The sequence below is a fragment of the Arachis hypogaea genome, chromosome 15 (assembly GCF_003086295.3).
Source record: "Arachis hypogaea cultivar Tifrunner chromosome 15, arahy.Tifrunner.gnm2.J5K5, whole genome shotgun sequence".
NCBI classification, from domain to species: Eukaryota; Viridiplantae; Streptophyta; class Magnoliopsida; order Fabales; family Fabaceae; genus Arachis; species Arachis hypogaea.
The window spans coordinates 159,588,746-159,612,349 of NC_092050.1; the positions used below are offsets into that span (position 1 = coordinate 159,588,746).

Here is a 23,604-nt window from a genome sequence, read left to right on the forward strand (position 1 = left end):
CAAGTGAAGATCGGCTCATTAAGAGGCAATAAAATATACTAGAGCCATAGAGTTAAGTTGGAAGGAATTTTTATAACAAAATTTTGTTGCAATTTTAAACTTAGATCTATCATTTGAATGTGTATTTTTCTGTTGAATCTTCTTTTTTAAACCAATTTCATACCCTGAAAAGTTTGTTCAAATTTGATAATTTCATAAAGAAACCTTGAAACCTAAGCTAACTTTAAATTTTAGATAAGCCTACCTTTTGACAAGGTGATTGTTTGAACAAATATAATAATAATGCATAAAGTCCTTCATGTTCTTAAACTAAATTTGGTTTGACTGGTCTGTATCTCTTGAACTTCTCATCTTAGAAATTAACACAAAAATCAGTTACATTTTCATACCATCAATCAGCCAAAGTTAATAACTAACTACCCACTTCAATGGTGGGGTGGTCTTGGATTATTTTAGCCAACTATTGAAATTCAAATTCCATGCATGCCTTTGGCAAATGGCAAGTGGAAGATGCATGTGTTGTGACAGAGAACTAGGAGTGGAAAAAGTAAAGTTGACCTAGTAGAAGTATGCAGTTTGACCTGTATTTAATCTGATAATTAATTTAAGTTTAAAATTGTTTTAAAAATTTAATAATGATTTGAATTTGTTTTTATGCTATTTAAATATTTTTATCATTATATTATGTATCCATTAAAATTAACCATTAAAATCAGCTATCAGTATAAAATATATATTAAAATATAAATATGTATTAAAAATAAATTAAATCAGATATATATATACACAAATACATTGATGATTGATTTCAATAATTAATTTTGGTGTAGGAATAGTGTTTTTGATATTTTTATTTGCCAAACTACTTATTTCTTTATTATATAACAGTTTTATGTTTTAATATCTTTAATTTTATTTTATTTTATTTGTTTATTTTGCTATTTTAATTTCTTTAAATTATGAGACATTTTATTAGGTAAGTATTCTTTAAATGTGAAGTGACCTGTTTGGCTATTTCTACTCCTGTAGGAAATAATTTACATACATTGCCTTCAATTTAATTAATTAATATATACCAGAATTTCGTATTTATTAAATAATACATAATTTGGCGTTAAAAGATTAACTATTATTAACTGATAAAATCCATTCTCTTATATAAGAATTAAAATTGTGAATATAAAAATATAATTACTTTTGTTAATATAACTTCTTAAACATCATATAATTATACATTATAATATTAATAAACTACTATTCAATTTTACATTAATCATTATTTAATTTTTCAGTGTAAGATGAGTTAATCCAAACAGTATTGATTGTAACAAATGTATATAGTATCACTCTTAATCAGTAAGATTAGAATATATCAAATGTATCACTATAACACAGAAAGATAAAGAATAATCATCATGATGATAACTAAGTCACAACCAAATATATTACTAAACAAAAAAAGATTTTAAAGTATACAAATAATTTTTTTTAATAAAATATCTATGGCTGTAGAGTGGATAGCAGACAAGGTTATATAAAAAGCTATGGGTTTCTACATCTTTCTACGGATAATGAGAAAAAATGTTAACAACTTGACATCATATATTCATATCCATCTTATACAATACACAGAATCAAATTAACACCTTTGAACCCAAGTGCTGCTTTGTCTTTTCCTTCAAACTCTTTATCATACAAATACAAATACCCAAGTACTTTAACGATAAGAAATTCGCCAATGAATTATAGTTCAAATGGTATAATCTTTCCAAACTCAATTAAGAGATTGTGAGTTTAAATTTCCTATTTTTAATAAAAAAAAAAATAAATTTTATACTTCATATTTTTATTTTTTATTTATTTATTTATTTATTTATTTATTGTTTGCTGTATTATTTAATCTACAAATCATATCTCTATCTCCAACCTAATTTGTAAAAGTAAGGTGGCAAACAACAAATATATTAAGAAAATAAAATTAAAAAAAAAACTCTTAATAACCTTATAATAATCCCATCTCATATTTTTTCAATAAATTAAAAATTAAAAAACTCTAAACCTAAAAGCAATTGTTCAAGGAATTTATGGTCAATTTTTTTTTTCTCAAAAATAAGGAAAGAAAAAGGAAAAAGAAAAACAAATACAAAGTTATATATTTTAATAAACAAAGTTTAAAATTAAAAAAAAAAAAAAAAAACAGAGAGAGAGAGTAACAAGAGATTCTATATCAACCAGGTGGTGGTGGATAGCCACTGGTATCTGACCAAGTTGAAGGGAGAAAGTTTAACCCGCCGGAACTGTCTCCGCCGCCGTGAGGTTGGTTTCCCGGTGGCCGGAAAAACACCATTTGCTGACTAGGAAACAGGGGAAGTGAAGCAGAGGAAGGTTGAGCAGAAGCTGAAAACACCGAAGCTGGTGGCACAACTGAAGAAGAAGAAGATGATGATGAAGAAGATTGAAGCGCCGCCAATTGTGAATTATAGTACAACTGTTGTAACAAATTCGAAGGTGGTTGATTAATTTGTTGTTGTTGATGTTGTTGAAAATCACCAGAACTCTGAAGAAGCAGAGAATATTCCAAATAGTCTCTGATCTCATTGTTTCCCTGAAACTGTGGCTGCTGCTGATGAACCAATGGTGGTGGTGGTGGTGGTTCTGGATGGTACATCTGCGGCGGAGGGTGGCGGAAATGTGTGGTGGCGGTGGTTGTGGCGGCGGAGGCAGAGAAAGGTGGTTGAATTGGGCGTGGCACTGCTCTTACATTCTCTGGAAAATTGAGTTTTGCTCTGTTTCCTCTGAATCTCAATGCGGCTTCGTCGTAAGCTCTTGCGGCGGCTTCCGCCGTGTCGAATGTTCCGAGCCACACTCTTGCCGCCTTGTGTGGATCTCGAATCTCCGCTGCCCATTTTCCCCATGGCCTTTGCCTAACTCCTCTGTACCTTCTCCTTCTCTCCCCTGTTTCTTCATAGGATGCCGCTTCGCTCGACGGCGTTGCCGGTGTCATGGTGGTTACGGTGGCTGCCGTGGCCGCCGTGGTGATGGAAGAAGCTTCTTCTGTCACTGCTTTATAAGAAAAAAAAATATATAAGATTATCCAATTTTTTCCTTAAAATTAATTTTTTTAGAATTATTAATTAATAATTTAGTCAAATTATTTATGAATTGGCTCGAGTTTAAGTTTAATAAAGTGATCATGAAATTGCACCACTATATGTAAATTATATTTTTAATAAAACGTGTATGAAATGAATTAATGAAGTGAGGGAAGTGTGAAAGGTGATTAACATGCAGCACCACTAACTTCATTAGCAACTAATGTTAATCTTAACGAAATTTCTCAGAAAATGCCATTGTTCAATTAGTTGCATAATCATGTTCTATAGTTCATTAATCTATTCCCAGTATTAAAAAATGGAAGAAAACAATTCATGAGAAAAGTGTTTATGCATGCAATATAAAATAAGTCATTGTAGTCCCATGACCTAAATGGGAGACAGAATTGCAATATATATAACCCAGTAGTGTTATCCTTCAAGTATCCCTAATATTAAATACACAATATCTAAAATTACATAATATTAAATTATTTCAAGTATTCTAATGCTAATTAATAAATATTAGATAAAATAACTTTAAACGGTGTAAGCTAATTTTTTATTATTTCCAAACATTATTGTTCATATATATATATATATATATATATATATATATATATATATATATTAATGGTGCAATAATTTTTTTGAACAAGTTGGCAAGTCTTTTAATTTTCTTTAAAATATTAAAAAATGATTAAAATATGAACTAAAAGAGAGTGTATCTTTATACTCAATTAAGAGGTTGCATGTTCGAGTCTCTGGTTAAAAAAAAAAAAAAAAACTTAGTTTTGATAAGAAAAGAAGTGAAGGAAGTGAATTGCACCTGAAGATGATTCTGGTTGATGAGAAGGTAGCACCTTGAAGTCACCAAGATTGGTTCCAAAGAATCTAGGAACAGGATGCTGAACCAAATTATGATGATGTTGATGTTGATGTTGATATTGATAAGATTGAGAAGAGGAAGAAGAAGATGATGAAGAAGCACCAATCATGTGGTGTTGTTCTTCACGCCCTCTCTTTTGGCCAACCCATGAAGAGGAAGCAGAAGCAGAAGATGATGATGAAGAAGTAAAAGAAGACAAAGACGACACGTGTCCAAAATCTGACGTCATCATAGGATGATGCTGAGAAGCAGCAGCAAACCAGTCGGTGCCGCTTTGATGAGATTGAGAAGAAGAAGAACCCGATGACACAACATTATTTGTCAGAGCCGAAAGCATGATCTCACTCAATTCCATTGAACCTTGCATTGTTATTCTTTCCACCTCATCTTCTTTCTTCGTACCTACTTCTTGTTCATATGATCTGCTTCTTCTTCCACCACCGCCGCCGCCGTGTTCCTCATCTCCGCCGTCACCGCCACGCTGCGCCGTGAACCGGATGAACTCACCTGACCCCCTTTGATGCGCCACCGTTGTTACTAAGCACATGTAAAAATAATATGTTCTTATTTTTTTTTGTTGTACTTTTCTTCTTTTTTTTTTTCTATTTTTGGTGATGAATATTTACCCTAATAAGGTCCACCAAGAAATTTATGATTTTGATTAGTTTCTCGGAGACCCTTTGAGATGTTTTGAAGAATGAAACGGTTTTTATATAAATAAGGTGTGTTAAGCTAAGAGAAAATCAAACGTGGGAGTTACATAGCCCCCAATTAAATAGTACTATACGTACTACTAGCTACTACTTCCTGGTCCAATTAATTATTTTCTTTTCTTTTCTTTTTTAATTAATTTAATAATATATATTCTCGGTTCATCAAATTCTCTTTGCTATTCTAAAATACAAAAAAGGAAAAGATCAGATATGTATTGGGGGTACTATAACAAATACATGAACCCAAGCTTTTATTTAATTTAAAAACAAAAAAAAAAACAAAAAAGGGAAGAGAGTAGTAGTATATAAGGTTGCTTAGCTTCCTTGGTATGTATGTGTATGTTCACACCTAAACAAAGGATTTTAATTTGACTGAAATAAAAAGATTGAAGATATGCAAATTAAAATGGAAGTAAGAAGTAACTAGTTAACACCTATAGCGGCAGTCTTTTCATTTTTGCATCTCCTAGCATTGTCGGCGTACTTTTTTGATAGAGAGAGAAACATAAAAGACATAAGAGTTCATGTTTGAATTTGATTACTAAGAATTTTGATTACTATACTAGTCTATAAGCAGTCAAATTTTATTTTCTTGCGTATAAAAAGCTAGTTTTAACTTTTAAGTTTTAACCGACTTGGCTACTTAGGAATAATGGGTTAATGCTTAATAATATTATTTTGGGCTCTAGGCATGTTGATTAGCCCATGATTAAGATTAATGGGTCCGGCATGTGTAGTTTCAACATACATTATTATTATTATTACAACTAACACAAGTTGATTATATTGAGTTTATATTACAACTTACATTGATGGGATTTAGGACGCGTTTGGCAAGTTTTAAAAGTAATTTTTTTTAGTTTTTGACTTATGAAAATTAGTAGTATTAATGTCTGATGTAATTTTTAAAATTAAATTGTGACTTTCTAAGAAGCTATTTAGGAGCTTATAGAGAAGTTAAAAAAAAATAACTTCTCTCATAATACTACTACTTTTTACTATATTTTTATAAAATAAACACTTTTAGAACTAAAAATCTAAATACAAAATAACTTATTTATAAGCTACTTTTAATATAATCATTTATTATTTAAACTATTTTTTTAAAAGGAACTTAATTAAGTTGTTTATCCAAACTGGCCTTAATTTAATTGATATCTAAAAGGCATAAGCTATGAATCAATTGTGGGTTAGGCTTGGAATCATTCATGAGGAGGTGTAAAGGTGTAAATTCACATAGTATCTAATAAAGGCAATTTGCCTAATTATTTTCTAGAAACATGCATCATATACCTTTTTCATTTTGAAATGTTACATTATATTATGAAATGAACTTGGAAGAGAATAGAATAGAATAGTTTGATCTGGAATTTATTTCGGAATATAATCAATGTGCTTGTTATTATTATTATTATTAGATGGGTGAGAAAAATTAAAAATGAATTCATGTGAATGTATATGGTCAAAGCACGTCTCTGATATAGGTATGTAGTTGCCAAATTGAGAAGAGTGTGTTTTTTGTGCTCATCACGAACAAGAACACTAGACCCATAAATGTAAAATGATTTTGAATTCTTCAAATTCAGTGGAATGTTAATGTTGATTATTTTGTACACTTGATAATAATTTTTTAGTTACGCCTATTCTGAATTTTGACTCTTCTAAAATGTACAAAATAATAAAATATCATATGCAATTAAATCAAGTTATTATATGTGATATTTATTAAACAATTTAATGGTACTTTAACATTAATCTCTCATTTTCCCATTTTTTACAATTTTATATATATATGTGAATAATATTATTCACCCTTTGAAGACTATCACATAGGTCAAATAGTTTACTGGGTCACCCATTCAGTCGCCACCTTCCATAATGAATGAATGAAGACGAACGTGGGGGGTGATTCCTTTCACATTGTTGAATAATATTCTATTTTTAACATTAGTCTTATTTAACTCGTTCATATAAAAACGAAGGAAATGAATAAAATGATTATAGTTAAAGGGGAAAATTCAAGTGTAGTTGACTTCACGTGAAGTTGATAATTGAAAGTCGTTAGATAATTTAACTGATTTGACTAAATTTTCATCTAACGGCTTTCAACTATCAACTTCACGTGAAGTCGACGGTGTCTAAGTTTTCATCTATAGTTAAATAATAATGTTCACTTGTGTTTGTTTGTACCGTGCCCTAATTATTAGTAGGGTAAAGTCAATTTTATCAATAATTTTTAAAATATTTTTAAATTTTATTTTGTTTCTAAAATTTTCGATTTATATCAAATCTATATCTGATAGTTAAATTTTAAAAAAATTAAGACTAATTCAGTAATAATGTATAATAATTATGTCTAATTTATTAATATTAAAAGTTGTTATTATAAATTGTTATTGAATTATTTCTATGTTATGCAATTTAAAAATTTTTGAAATAAAATTTAATTTTTTTTAATTTGTAACAAATTTTAAAGTAAAAAAATACTTCATTTCTATTATTATTATTATTATTATTATTATTATTATTATTAACTAGAATATAAATATATAGCCTCAGCATCCAAACTTTTTGTAAGTAGAAACTAGATAAAGAGAGATTAAAAAAAAAAAGTGAATAGAGGCTCAAGCATGAGATAATGACATCGCAAATCCTAGAAACTTTAAAAGAAGAATGAAAATGTCAACGTGGCCGTGAGTCAGATCATGAAATGATACACGTGTGGTTAGAAGACAAATGACAAATAACAATATTATACATAGACTTTATTAATACAAATTAAATTTTGAAAAAAAAATCAAAATTTCTTCTTAAAAAAAATTATTATACACATACATACGAAATATATTTCCCAAAGTAAAATTTGATTTTTGTTTTTTATGTTATAATGACTTCTCATAATTTTTAAAAGATACTAATTACTTTTTTTTTTTTACCAAATATAGGAAACTCGAATCCGCAACCTCTTAATTGAGTATGGGGAGACTATACCATTTGAGTTATTACTCATTGGCAAAGATACTAATTACTTAGTGATGTTATATGTATAAAAGTGTATTAATTGTTAAATTTATAAAATTTAAATTATGATGTGTTTCTAACTTCTTTGGTGAAAATGAAGATGAAGAAGAATATGAAAAGTATAGGTCCACTTAATTAACATCCGTTAATGAATTTCGAGTGGGAATTCCCATCCGTTATTAATTGTGCCAACGTTTTTGGCATTCACGGTTGATGTTTCTAATTCTAAATAGAGTATATATGTATTACACTTAATGAATAAAACAATATGATTTGTGTATAATAATTATATGAATTATTAGGTTAAATTTAACAACAACAATATTATATGTATGTTAAAATCAGTTATTAAAATTAATTATTAATATATAATATATATAAAAATATAAATTATATATTAAAAATAAATTAAATTACGTATGTATTTATATATAGATATATAATACTTAATTTTAGTAATTAATTTTACTATATAAATAATATTTTTTTATAAATCTAATTAATTTAACTGTTATATTATGTTTAGAGTTATGGAAAATAAAAAAGAGCTAGCTCATCATCTTCATCATCATTAAATAATAAGATTGTAACTTAAAATTAAATTTTAAACTAATTGATTAGATCTAAAAATAATACAATATTTGACTGATTAATATAGTTATGACTTGGATTTAAAAACGTTGGCATAGTAAAAAATCAAGGTCAATATTATAATTTTCAAAGACATTTTTCATAAATAATTAATAAGTCTAATAAATGGTGTGGAAATATATATATATATATATATATATATATATATATATATATATATATATATGATAAATTAAATAAAACGGCTTAGAAATTAAATAACGGGTCATGGAGTATATAGTTACTTGCTGCTTGGGGATATTAGATTTTTCATTGTTATACGTAAACATTAAAACAATAATAGATTGGTTAGCGGGGGATAAAAAATTCAATTACTTGTAGTTATGGATTTCCTTTCCTTTTCTTTCTTTTTCTCCCATCTATATCTCTCCTTTTAATTAAATGAGTAAAAAAAGTTGTTCTCATAAATCATAACCAATATCCAACCACTTTAATTTGCCTCTTTTCAAGTTTTGTTTCAAAATAATTTGAATTTAGAATTACGATCATTTGATGCCAAAGAAAATGGTATTTGGATTGTCATACTACTAAAAAAATACTTTTAAGTGATTATTTATTTTATTTTTAGTGTCAATAAAAATAATCGCTAATAAATTTATTCAATAATTAAATATTAGTCATTTTATATTTTATCACTAAAAGATTCTAGCGATAATTATACAATTGTCAGTAAAAATATAATTACCAATCATAACATATAATAATAACAAACATATAACTATCGCACAAAATATAAATTAAATAAAATATACTTAACTATTATATTATTTATCACCCAAAATTTGTCACTAAATAATTTTTGTTATAGCGTTATTAAGATAACTTGAACATGGTCTGAAATATTGATCCAAAAACAAAATAAAAAACAAAAATTTTAGAAAATTTTTTAAATATATTCAAAATATTAATATTTTAATAATTTAATAATTAATTTTAATTAATATATATTATATATATTTTTTATAATTAAAATTAATAGTTAAAATTATTAAAATATTAATATACTTGGTAGTTAATACACTTAAAATTCTTCCAAAACTTTATTATTATATAGCAAAATATATGTTGGGGACAATAGGTTTGGTATGTAGCTATGTACGTAGAGGCGTAGAGCTATTCTATTGTCATATTTCAAGGCATAGGTTGGCATAGTAGAAGAGAAGTACTTCCTATTAAACCCTAAACATATCATAGCATTTATTGGGAAGTGTGTCACTTTTTTTTTTTTACTTTTCAAAAAAATGGAAGTATGAGATGATAAAATCTAAAGGTATGTTTAGTTTATGTTTTTATGTTTTTATTTTTATTTTTTGTTTTCATGAAAATTTTATGAGAGAAAGAAAACCTAGTAAAAACGAAAAATATTTCTGTTTTTATCTTTTATTTTTTTTACAAAATTTTAAAAATAAGAAATATAAAAAATAAAAATAGAAAATAAAAACTTAAAACAAACGCATCCTAAATATTTAAAAATGGGGCTTAACATTTGTAAGTTTCAAAAATAGAAAACACAACACACCAAAATTCAAGAATATATAGTACAATAGTGTTGACATATAGAATAGTAGATCAATTGTTTGATTTAAACGTTAATAAAATATTTTTAATAAGGGAAATAATGTAATGTATTTGCATGAATTAAGAGAACAAACAATTAGGCTATTATTAGGTTATGGCAAGGTACATTATATATTATTGTTAGTGTATGTGCCAACCTGCCTTCTATATATGAATTAAGACAAGGATATCTAATTTCTATTGGAATGATGTTGAGATGTATGTTGTCTAAGGAGTTAGAGGTATATATTTTGGGAAGATTTTCAAGTGTACCGTCGTACTGATGTATCAGTGATTTTTAACTGTTGATCTTAATTACTTATATTATATATATTTTTTATAATTAAGATCAACGATTAAAAATTACTGAAACACCGATATGACGGCACACTTGAAAAATTTCTTATATTTTGGAACCAAAATTGATCATAACTATTTGTATCTAGCTTCTTTTTATAATTAATTATAATTGATTAAATACAAATATATATTAGAGTAATTCATCTTCATATAACATATCAGTTATTAAAAATGTGAATATTTGTTTATATATGTCTCTTTATGAAGTAACTTTTTGCAGTATTTGTTTTTTTTAAAATACTCTCTCTTCAACTTATGATAAAAACAATCACATCTTTTTTAAATTTTTAAAATAAAAGACATTTTAACATAATTTTTAATTAAAAATGATCCCAAGTAAGATAATTATCTTCATATGTTCTTCAAATTATCTTGTAACCAAGCTCTATTAAAAGTATTTTAAATATTGTTTGAATTGACATAAATTAAAAATGAAATGAACTAAAAATAAAACTATATGAATATTTGAAAATAAATTTACATAAAGTGAAATTGTGATTTAAATACTTAAAAAAATAAAATAATAAAAGCACACTTAAAAATTATTATGCAAAGCACAAAGTTAGTCATCCTTCACAAACATTTCAATTTTAGTTAGAGGTTATAAATTAATATTTATTTTTATATGCAGAAAAATAAACTTTTTTTTCATATTATGTCACATCCATGGATGGACACACTACTCTTCAAATTACATGGAAAAAACATTCCTTCTTCCAACCAATAATTCTTGAAAAAAAATAAATATAAAAATAAATATAAAACTAATTTTAGAGAATGCTTTCCACTTAAGGTATCTGTCTTTCAAAAAGAATTCTGACCAGCATTTGTTCTTAAATTTCAAAACCAATTGCTAGTCATCAATATATATCGTTGACTCCAAAATATACATTCAAACCAGCACTTTAATGGCACATACACTCCCATATTGTATTTAGCTATATAATCATGGAACATATATATAATATTATTCAACATTCCACACCACTAAAGTTGGTAAAAGAAATAAATTTCTCACATTAATTTCTTGATATATGTTACATGTGGGCTAGGTGAGAACTGAGAAGTGTGATCTAGATGGTTTGTGACAAATATAGTTAAAGGATAATATATATAATGCTTCTAGGGTTGATAAGCTAAGTCGATTGACATACACCAACCTAATAAAATATACTTTTTAGAGAAAAAAAAGTTTCCTAATTTTTTAATTCAAAAGCACATAACTCTTTAACTAATTGAAAATATAAAAATATTTTTAATTTTGTTATTCAAAATATACAAGGATAAATTAGTCCTTCAAAGAGATTTAGATGTTTCACATTTTAAAAACTAAGACTGCGTTTGTTTATAGAAACAGGACACTGAGACAGAGATACAGAAACACAAAATTAAATTGTGTTTGACAAAAGAGACATGGACAGAGACAATATGTCTAGAAATACTGAATTAGTATATATTTTGTGTCCATCTTGACAGAAAAGACATAAAGACACTAACAAGGGATAGAACTTATGTTTTATTTTTTCTGTCATTATTCTTGTTAATTTTTTATAATTATATTTTTTATTATTATATTTTTCATCTCAAAATTTCTGAATGAAACAAATGAGAATAAATTGAATTTTCATAATTTATTTTTATTTTATCACCAAATAGAATATAAGAATACAAAATTTTGTGTCTTTGTCTTTTATGTTTTGTTCTCAGTGTTTTATCTTATCATGTTCTCATAAATAAATCTAACCTAAAAGAAAGGTGCTTTTGTATTTTTAATTAATTGATGACTTATTTATGTTTAAGATAAAAAGTCAGAGACTTATTTATTATTTATTATTTATTCTAGCTAGTTTCTAACTATATGTGTATGTTATTTTTTAAATTTGCCAAGACTTTAGTGTATGTCTCAATATATATACCTTATAAAAATTATAGGGTAAATAAAACCATATACATAATAATAAAATTAAGCTCAAAATCTAATTGCTAAAGCAACAATAATAGAGATCTGGCACAAAAGAGTTTTAATAATTTATAATAAGTCCATGCATAATTTCTTGCTATATAAAGATTGAGACATACACTAATTAAGCGAATTAGAGGTCAACCTCAAACATGATCATCACAGTCAACTTTTTTAAAAGGTAGAAGAGTTGGGTTGGTGTATGTTCATTCAAACACATGCATTCTAAGATATCACTTTGTTGGCTACTATTACAATTTGAAGAAAATTAAAGTATCATGACCTAATTTATGTATAGATCCTATATTATTTTTAACTAACTAGGTCATTGATTGTTTTATTATAGCTAATGTATAGCTACTAAGTACTAATAAGTAGTGAAGCAGAAAGCAAGGGATTTAATTAAGTTACAATTAAATATATATTATTATAATAAGGTGAAAACTCAGGTGAAGTCGTCTTTATGTGAAGTTGATATCTTAGAGCCATTAGATAAAAATTTAGTCAAATCAGTCAAATCATCTAACGTCTCTCAGGTATCAACTTCATGTGAAGTCGACTTCACCTGAGTTTCCACTTTATTATAATTGTTATTCAGAAAAACTTGAACCATTGAAGCATTTCCAAATTTGTTGAGTCAATAACTTCTTTGAAAGACGGTAGCCAAACTATCCTATCCAAATTGAAATAAAGAGGAAACAAAGCATTTGGTATAACTACCATCAAAATTATTGAAACACTCACTGTCTATGGTCATGCATGCATTACTATATTATTTACATCAACCATACTAATATAGGATATATATTAAAATACATATTAAAATATAAAATAAATTAAATATTTAATTAATTTATTAATTGACTTTTTATATACACATAATATTTTTATATTTACATATAATGGAAAAATAATTAAAGTAGTTTAATTTATATATTATATAGAATAAGTATAAAATTTTTTAATTAGTTTATATATATTACTAATTAATATTTTGTTGAAATTTAGGTGCAGTTAATTTCATATAAAATTGATAGCTGAGAGTCGTTCAATAATTTGATAGGTCTAATTAAATTGTCATCTAACGGCTCTCAACTATCAATTTTACATGAAGTTAAGTGCACTTGAATTTTAATTTAATTATTTTATTATAAAAATAGTTTCTAATCCATACTTTTTGAAAAATTTAAAATTTGTGGTTAAAATTTAAAATAAAAAATAATTTTAAAAAATTGACTAAAAATAAGTTAGTTCTTTATTATATTATTCTATATGCGGACTAATACCTACATACACAAATAAATTAAATAAGGTCAATATGTCTCTGACTCTGACCTTTGGAGGCATTAGGGGTTGCCATTTTTTTTTTTTTTGGTTGCCATTTGAACCATCAATATAGTTTCACACTTCACACATATTGCCATTAATCCATTATGGTCTTCTCTATGGCCCTACACAAAAAAAATTCCAATGTTTAATTTAAATTATCTTTCCTTTTATTTGCATGTTACTTCTCTTTCGGAGAAAGATATATAATCGAGTTTGAATTGAACTCATGCATTATGCATGTTTGGAATCCTTCTTCATCGTCAAGTACTCTTTGCAAAAACCTAATAGTAATCAAAGTAATTAATTAAGTGAGTAGTGCATGTTTTGAAATATTAATTAGAATAATATGTCAAAAAATATATTAGGAATTTAGAATATTGTGTTTGAATTAAATAATGGATAATTAATGTATTATTGTATCATTTACATTCTCATAAAATTAACCTATATATAAATTTTAGAAAATATTTGTGTAATTTTAGAATATATTTAATACATCTTCTAAAAGAATATTTTCAGCTAAATTTTAACTATTTAAATTAGTTAAATGTGTCATTATTTTATATTAAATACATGAAAAACAACCCTATTACTATATATATATATATATATGAGAGAAGCAACAAAAAAATTATTTTAAAACTTTTAATTAGCACAATCCTTTAGAATTATTTTCTTCTCTCACGTTAATTATTAAGAGATCTAGTAATAGGATAGCTCATAAATTTAACTCGCTTAAACCTTATTAATTCAATCACTATGTGGATAAAAGAGGCCACTAATAACATCTATAATTTGATTATTCTTTTTGACATTATAAGTTTTATTCATGAATGATTAACTATCACACTTATCTTAACAGAAATATAGAAAGAGAACATAACTTATTTTTTAATTTTTAAAAAGATATCAGAATAATTATTTAAGTTTACACACATGAATAAGCATATATAATAATTTACACATATTATACAAAATCTATACACATATTAATAAAAAAAAATACACATATGAATTATAATTTTTGACAACCGTACCCTTCTATAAGGCTGCGTTTATTTCTAAGAATAGGATAGGACAAGATACTGAGGATAGGACAGGATAAGACACTGATAGATAGAGACACAAAATTTTGTGTTCTTATATTCTGTTTAGTGATAAACTAGAACAAATTATAAAAATTTAATTTATTCTCATTTTTTTCATTCAAAAAATTTGAGATGAAAAATATAATAATAAAAAATATAATTATAAAAAATTAACAAGAATAATGAAAGAAAAAATAAAAAATAAGTTGTGTCATTTGTCTTCGTGTCCATCCTGACACGTGTCATTCCTGTCAGGATGGACACAAAATATACTAATTCAGTGTCTCTGAACACATTGTCTCTGTTTATATCTCATTTGCTAAACACGATTTTGTGTTTCAGTACCCCTGTCTCAGTGTCCTGTCTCTATAAACAACCTAAATATTGGATAAGTAAAAATCCCGTACGATTAAAGCTTCATTCCAAGGCTCCACCTTTGATGTCATCAAACTTCTTTGATCCATAAATCGTTGCTTTTTAATATTTAATTTGTATCATGAAACATGTTTGTTTTTGCATTTATTTTTTTTAATTCATTCATTCTCTTAAAGATACATTGTTATTTTGTTTTGGATAACTCTATTATATATAAAAAATAATAATGTTTTTCTTTTTTTTTTTTTTGTCGGCTGCTTTGATTAGTGGAGGAAATTTTTAAATCTCACACGTGCAGTTGCTAATTAATTAGGGCTTAATATTACATTAATCGTTCCCACCAGAATATTTTATAGTAGTATAGTATGGCATGACCTAAGCAATTGCCATTAGAATATAAATAAATTGTTACACATTGAAAATTGATATAAACATTATGGCTCCAAATTGTAACGTGAATATTTAGGAAAAAACTATGCGTGCATTTGAGTTAAATAATTTTATTTTTTTATGTCACAAAGAAAAAGAATTAAATTCATAATAGATTTTTGTTATTGAAAGAGACTTTTTATATATTTTGATAAAATAATTTTAAGTCAATATTATTAATTTTAGTCAATTATTTTAAAGTTAATTTTTTATCTATTTTTTTCTCTTAACACTAATTTTAACACCACCATATTAATTTTAGTCAATTATTTTAAAATTATCATTTTTTATCTATTTTACTTTTTTCTTCTTAATAATAATTTTAATACCATCATAATTTTATCATTTGCCATAATCACCACACATATCGATCGCTGCTTTTGGTTATTCAACCATCGTTGTCAATCATTCTAAATTCTAAATTTTATACCATAAATTTAAACTTCTAAATTTTAAAATTTAAAATTTAAATTATTTAGTTTATTTTTCTCTTAACCTATTTTAAACTTATGAAAGACAAAAGATTAAACATGTACACATTAAATCTTTCTTCCAAGTTTCCTTTAATTTCCTCTGTTTTAAAATATTCTATTTTATTATACAACTTGTAAATAGACAATAAGTACTAGAGTATAGGACAACATATAAAATAAAAATTCCAATATATAGCAAACAAAAATCCAAAAAAAAGAAAATGAGAATGGAGAGATATAGAGATGTAGATTTGGTGGCTAGAAAGAGAGAGATTGAGGTCAGGTTCAATGCCTTATTATGGCTACTAGATTTGTGGCTACTAGATTTGAAAGGGCCCCAAAATACACAGTTGAAAAGTGAAAGAACATAAGAAAATTTTTTTTTTTCATGGTTCATACTCATTGATAGTGATTAAGAATTTAAGATCTTTCTTGCTTCCGATTTTGACGATCTCGAATTGTTTGGACTATTAAATGGAAAAGTACGGAGAGTTAATGGAATATTTGTACAATGCGGACAATAGAGGTTTAGGGAGTATTAGAGAAATAACCATTAGTGTTATCTTTTTCGATCAGCGTAAGCTTCTGGGATGCGTGGTATCATGACGTGGTATTAGAGCTCTAGATCCGAAAGGTCAAGAATTCAATTCTTGGTACTCATATAACTCATTGTACACATTATACAAATAAGTCATTGGCTCCCTAGCAAGACTCCTATTAAATACTTTTAATAATAAAATATATTTTTAAAACTTTTTAATAATTATCAAATAATATTTTTTTAATTTTTAAAATTAATTTTTTATATATTAATTAATTTTAAAATTTATTTTATATGTTATAAATTATTTTATTATTCATCATTTATCTTATTTTTATAATTTTATTATTAATAATTTAATATTTTATTAATATTTATTTTTAATTTTTTTTTGAGTTTAAAATCCTAAGATTAATAATTTCATAATCTATCATCATGCAATATCTTTTTCAATGGTCGAATTCTATAATTGTAATTGTTTATATTTCATTGTGATTAACGATTTGTTGCGGCGATAGATCCTGATCATCGATTATTAATTGCTAAGTATACATTTTTTGTAGTAAAAAAAATTATAATTTACAAAAAAAAAAAGTTATCGATTTTTTTATTCAAGTAATCGATAGCGAATGAAAATTCTTTTTCTATTATAACTTGTAGAAAAATAATTGATATTTTTATTTAAGTAATTGATTGGTTAGTGAATAATTTTTTTTTTTTACAATAATCAGTTATTTTATGAACAAAAATTCAATTTTTTTTAGACAATTAATTTTATTACCTATCCAATTCATTAGTCGAGAAATTTAATGAACAAAAATATTTAATAACAAAAAAAATCAACTAAAAACCGCCAGAACTTGCCTTTGCGTTGTGTTGCATTATCTTGCATCGGACCAAAAACGTGGCCGCGTGCCAATCACCCAATTCCAAGAAAATGTGAGAAAGAGATCAGAGTGATCTGATGAAAGTGAGTGATTCATTTATTTTCCTAAGCAAACTTGATGAGACTTTTTTTTTTTTTTTTTTGCGGCGGTGGACATGGAATTATAGGAAAATAATCATAATTTCTATGTAGGAAGAAATGCTGAACAAATGTAGAGTTATTTATGCATAATATTATTTATATGTCAAATATTTCTGATCCCTGTATAAAAATATAATTATTATTAATTGATTATTACATATTTTAAATTAATTTTGAATTAATAAAGCAAAAAAGTATGATGATTATTAAAAAAGATATTGATATCAAAATAGTGTCTATTATAAAAATAATTACGTAGATGTAGTAGGCTTGATTATTTATTATTTGTTGTCTTTTGTGTAACTAATATTAATCTTGCTATCTTCAATTAGGTGGAAATTCAGGTACAGTCGACTTTACGTGAAGTTGATAGCTGAAAACCGTTAGATAATTTGATTGATTTGACTAAATTTTCATCTAACAGCTTTCAGCTATCAACTTTACGTGAAGTCGACTGCCCCTGAATTTCCACCCTTCAATTAATATAAGATTTTGAATACATTCGTTTTATGTTAGAACTAAATAAGTAAATATTTGTCATTATGTTATACATATAACTAATAAGTTGTTGTATAGAAATATATACATTTAGTATTTGCAAAAAAAAATTTGATTATACTATGGTTAAAGTTTAATTATTCTAATAATTGATTACTTTTTTTAAAAGTAATATAAAATAATATGTATAAATATATTATATGTAGTTAATTTGCTGATTGATTTTTTATATTTATAAAAGATTTTTAAAATATTTGATGATATAAAATTCATTTGACTACATACATGGGGATAGTCGAACAAACAAATATAAATTAAGAAAATTTGATTTAAATTAACTTCAAAAACTAACTAAAAAATAATGAGAAATGCCTAGTTAATATTTAAAGACCAATTGTTAATATAATTAAGTGAATTATATATATGGATAATGGGTCCCTCATAGGCTCATACCCAACGCAGGATCTAATTTTGATCCTCAAGTGAGTTATGTCATTGTTGTTGGGATTGATCTAAAAAGTGTGCAATTGTTCTGAATAAAAAAACAAAGCAAATATGGAAGGAATCACTTAGCTTTTTCTCTTCTCTCTTTGTCTCAGGCGAAAAATTATAAAAAACTAGATAAAAGAATCAAATTAACAACACATGTTTTTTAATTAAGTCAGGTTGGTTTAGTAGTCAGTTTACTAATCTGCTTAAATAAGTGTCAGTGGTTCGAATCCCATTTTGTACATACAGCAATTTATCGGCCAACGGTAAACCCTTAAATAGAGCTCAGTTCTGTAACAAATTAGTCATTGACTTACTGGACTGAAGAATACTGTAGGAAGCAAAAAACAAACAACACATGTTTTTTAATTTATTATTATTCAAATATTTTTTTTTCTGTTCATTTTGTTTGGTGAATTTCTTGGATTCTTATTATTTTGAGCTTATTTGATTCCTTTCCCTCTCAGTAAACTTGATAAGAAAGCCATATTACAAAAGATAATGGCTACACTTGGTACATCCACTTTATTCCAATCCCCTCCACATAATTTAAGGGATTAAAAAAAAAATATATCCAAAACTATAATATAGGCTTTTAGGATAAAACAAAACTACTACACCCCCCAAAATATAAGATATATATATCTTAGTTTATAATTCATATAGAAAAGAAAAAGAATCATATAGAATTATTTTAGTTCTATTACTACCGTTATATATATATATATAGTTGCATCCCATTCCCATGTGGTGGATGAGAAAGAGCCTCAAGTGATAATCACTATCAAAATTAAATTAATAATATTATCATTTAATTTCCATGAAAGAGAAAATGCAATGCATGATAGGATAAGATACTTTGAAGAAGAATAATAATATTTTTTTTTCCCAATGATGGAATGAAAGGTAATAAAATAGGGTACACGAGTGTGAACTAATAATGTGCACGCGAGAGCATATAACACCGTTGAAGAAGCATGCTTGTGTTTGTGTGTGCCTTTTTTGAGAATAATGAGGAAATAAAATCTTTAGGGATACATACATATCTATCTTAGTATTGACTTCAATCTAGCCGTTGTGTACCACTTTCTACAAAGAAAATGTTCTCTCTTCATTCACTTTAAGATCTTTATCTAGAACAAAATCATAGCAATGGTGAAAGTAAGGTTATATGGATAGATATTAATCAATTTGATGGTATATATGACCCTACGTACGATATTGTTAGTAAGAAAAATTCTTTAATTCAGTTCCTTCATTCATCGGGAAATAATTCTTTATATTTTTTTAACCTCCGTTATTTTATCTATCTACCTTTAACTATGTTAGCTTATAGAAAAAATGTTATACACACTAAAAAATAAAAATCGGTTACCAAATCAATTACTATATATTTATTTATAAATATATTTACAGTAATTAATAAATATTAAATACGATAAATTTTAATTGATTTTGACTAATTTTTTTTTATTATTAAACATTTTCAATTAATAATTAGTCGATCTTATTAATTAAGGTCAAATTAAATTGGAATAATCTAAAATTGTTTGTTTCGGATACCATTAATTTAAACTAAAATGAAAAAAAGAAAATTATAAGATAAATTAAATACAAACACAAACACATGCATATAATAGAGTTCACTTAATCAAGCGTGAAAGTACACTTAAAGAAAGTTAAAAGCAATGTGAATGGAGAACCAAATGTTAATTGATAGTGAGGCTGCAACACATGCATGAACCAAAAAAAAGTGTGAGACACATTAATAAAGAATGGTGATAATGGGTACCAATGCAATTATGCTAACGTAAGTCATATTTGGGTGGAGATTAGAGAATAAAATATAGTTATAGTGATTAGCCTTAAATTAAGAACTAATTTATAGCGAATCAGAACTTTATTTAAAAATTTATCACTAATTAATAAATTATTGTATACATAAAGCTAAATTCGAACATCTGACACTTGTTTAAACAAACTAATAAACTAACCAAAATATCATTGAAAGATTTTTAAGTGTACCGTCATACTGGTATATCAGTGATTTTTAACCGTTGATATTAATTATATATATTATATATATTTTTTATAATTAAAATCAACGGTTAAAAATTACTAAAATACCGGTACAACAGCACACTTTAAAATTTTCCAATATCATTATCATTATTTACTTATATAAATACATGGGCCCTATGAAAGAAGGTACTTGGCGTAAAGGGAAAACATGATGTTAGAACTTGGAAACTACACTCCAAATTTTTGCTGCCCAAATTTCCTAATTTTCGAAGAACGATCGACTTCATCTTGGAGGTTTCTTAATTATAACCTTATTACTTTTATTTTCTTTTTTTGGCATCACGTGGAAGACTGAGTATTAATAATACATGATTTGTGATTCGAAGGCACGTGTTATTTTTTCCGGTTTTCCGGGGACCTTGATTAGTGCTACACTATGTACTGCGACATTAATCATTAGAACAAATAATGCCATAGTAATAAATCTTTTTATATTTAGATTTTCTAATATTTTTGTTCGTGTATATTTTCATAAGTTTAATTTTAATTCCTACATTCATATATAGAAGAGTGAAAAGATCACAAATTTATACTGACAGTTCTTATATAAATGGTTAAAATTATAACAAAAGATTAATGAGATTTCTTCTTAGAATGATCATATAATTAAAAGTTTTCTTCATATAACCACAATTTTTTTCACTGAATATATCCACTAAACACACACTCAAAGGTATAATGAATTACTCAAAGTCTAAGCATATATGTGTATTACTAAATTTTGATATTCAAATAAGATCGATCTTATGCATATCTTTGAAATCTTTTCATGATATAATGGTCCTTTTTTTTTTTTTTATTTTGTGGGCATAATGGTGTTTTCATTTTCATTTTCATTTTCCTTTTTTAAATGGCTAGTAGCCTCATCTAGAAGGAGCTCCTTTCAATTAAGTTCACTCTTTTTTCACTCATGATCTTCAAATTCTAACTTTTTCTATTTTAAATAGCCAAATAACTATCATTCTCCCTCATGTTATGCTAAGCTAATGTGGCCCATGTCTACTTCCACCTAGACCACTAAACACCATATTAAAATCGATTGCATATTCAAACCAAAAAAAAAAAAAAAAAAAAAGATTGCACATGCATCCAAAGAACTTAATCATGCCACTTAATTATAAGAATAAAGTCACAAATAAACCCTAAAGATTTATATTTCAAACAGATTAATACTTAAAAAAAAATATCAATAAAATCTACCAAAATAATAAATGACTAAATGTAAATAAGTTAGTTTAAATTAAATTTTTTTACTCTAATTATAGAAACTAATTTAAAAGTAGTGTATTTACATCTATTATTACTTTGTTTTTAAAGACTAATTTATCACAAATATAATAATTCTTCAAGAATTTATTTGTTACTTTACTCTAATTATTTACTCTAATTATATACTTATAACGTAACCAAACCCCTCTCTCCCTCCCCCCAAAAAAACCCTTTTTTTTTCTCTATAATAATAATAAAGAAAAAAAAAAGAAATCATACCCCTTATAGTTCAAAAGTCCACAAAATGGGCTAGAATGTGACAAATATTGTACAAAATTTGAGTGGAAACCAACCTCGTACACAATAAGAGTCTACTAAGTAATAAATTTACCACTATGATTAGACTAGAGCATACATAATTATATGAAGGTTTCATTTTGTTATATTTAGAAGCGTGCTTCTGGGGATTTTTTACTATGTTTGTCTCATTTCTTTTTCTCATTCAAAGTATCTATCCCTTTTTTTTCTAGAAAGGAGAAAAAAATGTATGTACTATAGTTAACTGTTCTGTCCTATATGTAGAAATGTGCATAAGATAAGGTCAAGCATGAACAAATACAACAAAGATAACAATAATAGTATGAAATATCACAAGATCCTGTCGTGAGACAATTCATATTTTGTTCAAAAATTGTGAGTTTGTACATACGAAGTTATTTAATCATAACATTTTATAAATAAACTATCATATTAAGTTGTTCTTAGAACTTTAAGTGCATTTAACTAATCTTAACAGAAAAAAAGAAGGTTTTGGCTCCATAAACAGAAAATGGAAGATCATAGTGACAGCAATTCAAGATATGCTTCAAACTAGTGGTGGGGTATCCACAAAACTAGAGAGCCAGAAAACAAAACAAGGAGGACAAAAATCAAGTAGCTTTCAAGTTTCAAGTGATCAACCAATACAATGCAAAAGCTCAAATTGAACACTTCAACATCCATGAAAATTCAGTCCACATTATAAAGTCATTCAACTTGTCCTTTTCTGTGTTTTCTTCACATTTTGTCAACTATTCTAACCCTATTTTAAATCCACTTCAAACAAGTACCACAGTAACTACTTTACCCGTTATTATATAATTGAAGGATCACATTCTTCCAAAGGAGCATAGTTTATCATATTCAGAAGGACAAACCTAGTTCGGGGTAAAATATATTAATCCTCCTGTAAACTCAGCATTGAGTTTGAATGATGAAAGGAGATCTACGTGTAAACAGTTTTACTATAGACATCATAGGACTTGATGCGTCGTTTGATCCATGTAACCAACTGCACCTAGTGGATAAGGCTTTGTTGTTGTTGTTGATGAAATAAAATCAAGCTATAATTGAAGTTGGTAGACAGTCACAAATGTAAATAAGGGCTATATTTTTAGTTTAATAGTGAGACGACATTTCATCTGAATAATGATGATGTTACTTGGACACTTCTGTGTAATTATGAATGCAAGGGTAGTTTAAATAGTATAATTCTTATTGACGGCTGTCCATGCGTTTGACCAATATACATGCAATTATTGGTCCCATGCACAGCTCAAGATAACTAATCTAACATCAGCAACAACGACGTTTATAAAAGTGAACAAAATAAAATGTAGAAGTAAAAAAACTAAAGCATAGAGACTCCTATCAGATGATAGTGTTAAATTTTCAGACGAGCAAGTTTCATGGAATATAGTTGAACATTTGACATAGATTTTGCATTTGACATAGATCTTGTATTATTTTGTCAAAAAAAAAAAAAAGGAAAAGAAAAGAGAA

General features: G+C 26.2%; 1 protein-coding gene across 2 annotated transcripts; it reads right to left on the bottom strand.

Moving 5' to 3' along the window:
• Window positions 1-2,002: 2,002 nt before the first annotated feature.
• On the bottom strand, window positions 2,003-5,215 carry LOC112751946 (uncharacterized). Of its 2 annotated transcripts, none has more exons than XM_025801283.3 (2): window positions 3,922-5,215; window positions 2,003-3,060 (listed from the first exon to the last, which is right to left on the bottom strand). In XM_025801283.3, the coding sequence occupies exons 1-2, from the start codon at window positions 4,526-4,528 to the stop codon at window positions 2,228-2,230; spliced, it is 1,440 nt and encodes a 479-aa protein (XP_025657068.1). In that variant the 5' UTR covers window positions 4,529-5,215; the 3' UTR covers window positions 2,003-2,227. The 2 variants fall into 2 exon arrangements, with proteins under 2 accessions (XP_025657068.1, XP_025657067.1); XM_025801282.3 differs by having other exon boundaries at window positions 2,003-3,063; window positions 3,922-5,074.
• Window positions 5,216-23,604: the final 18,389 nt, after the last annotated feature.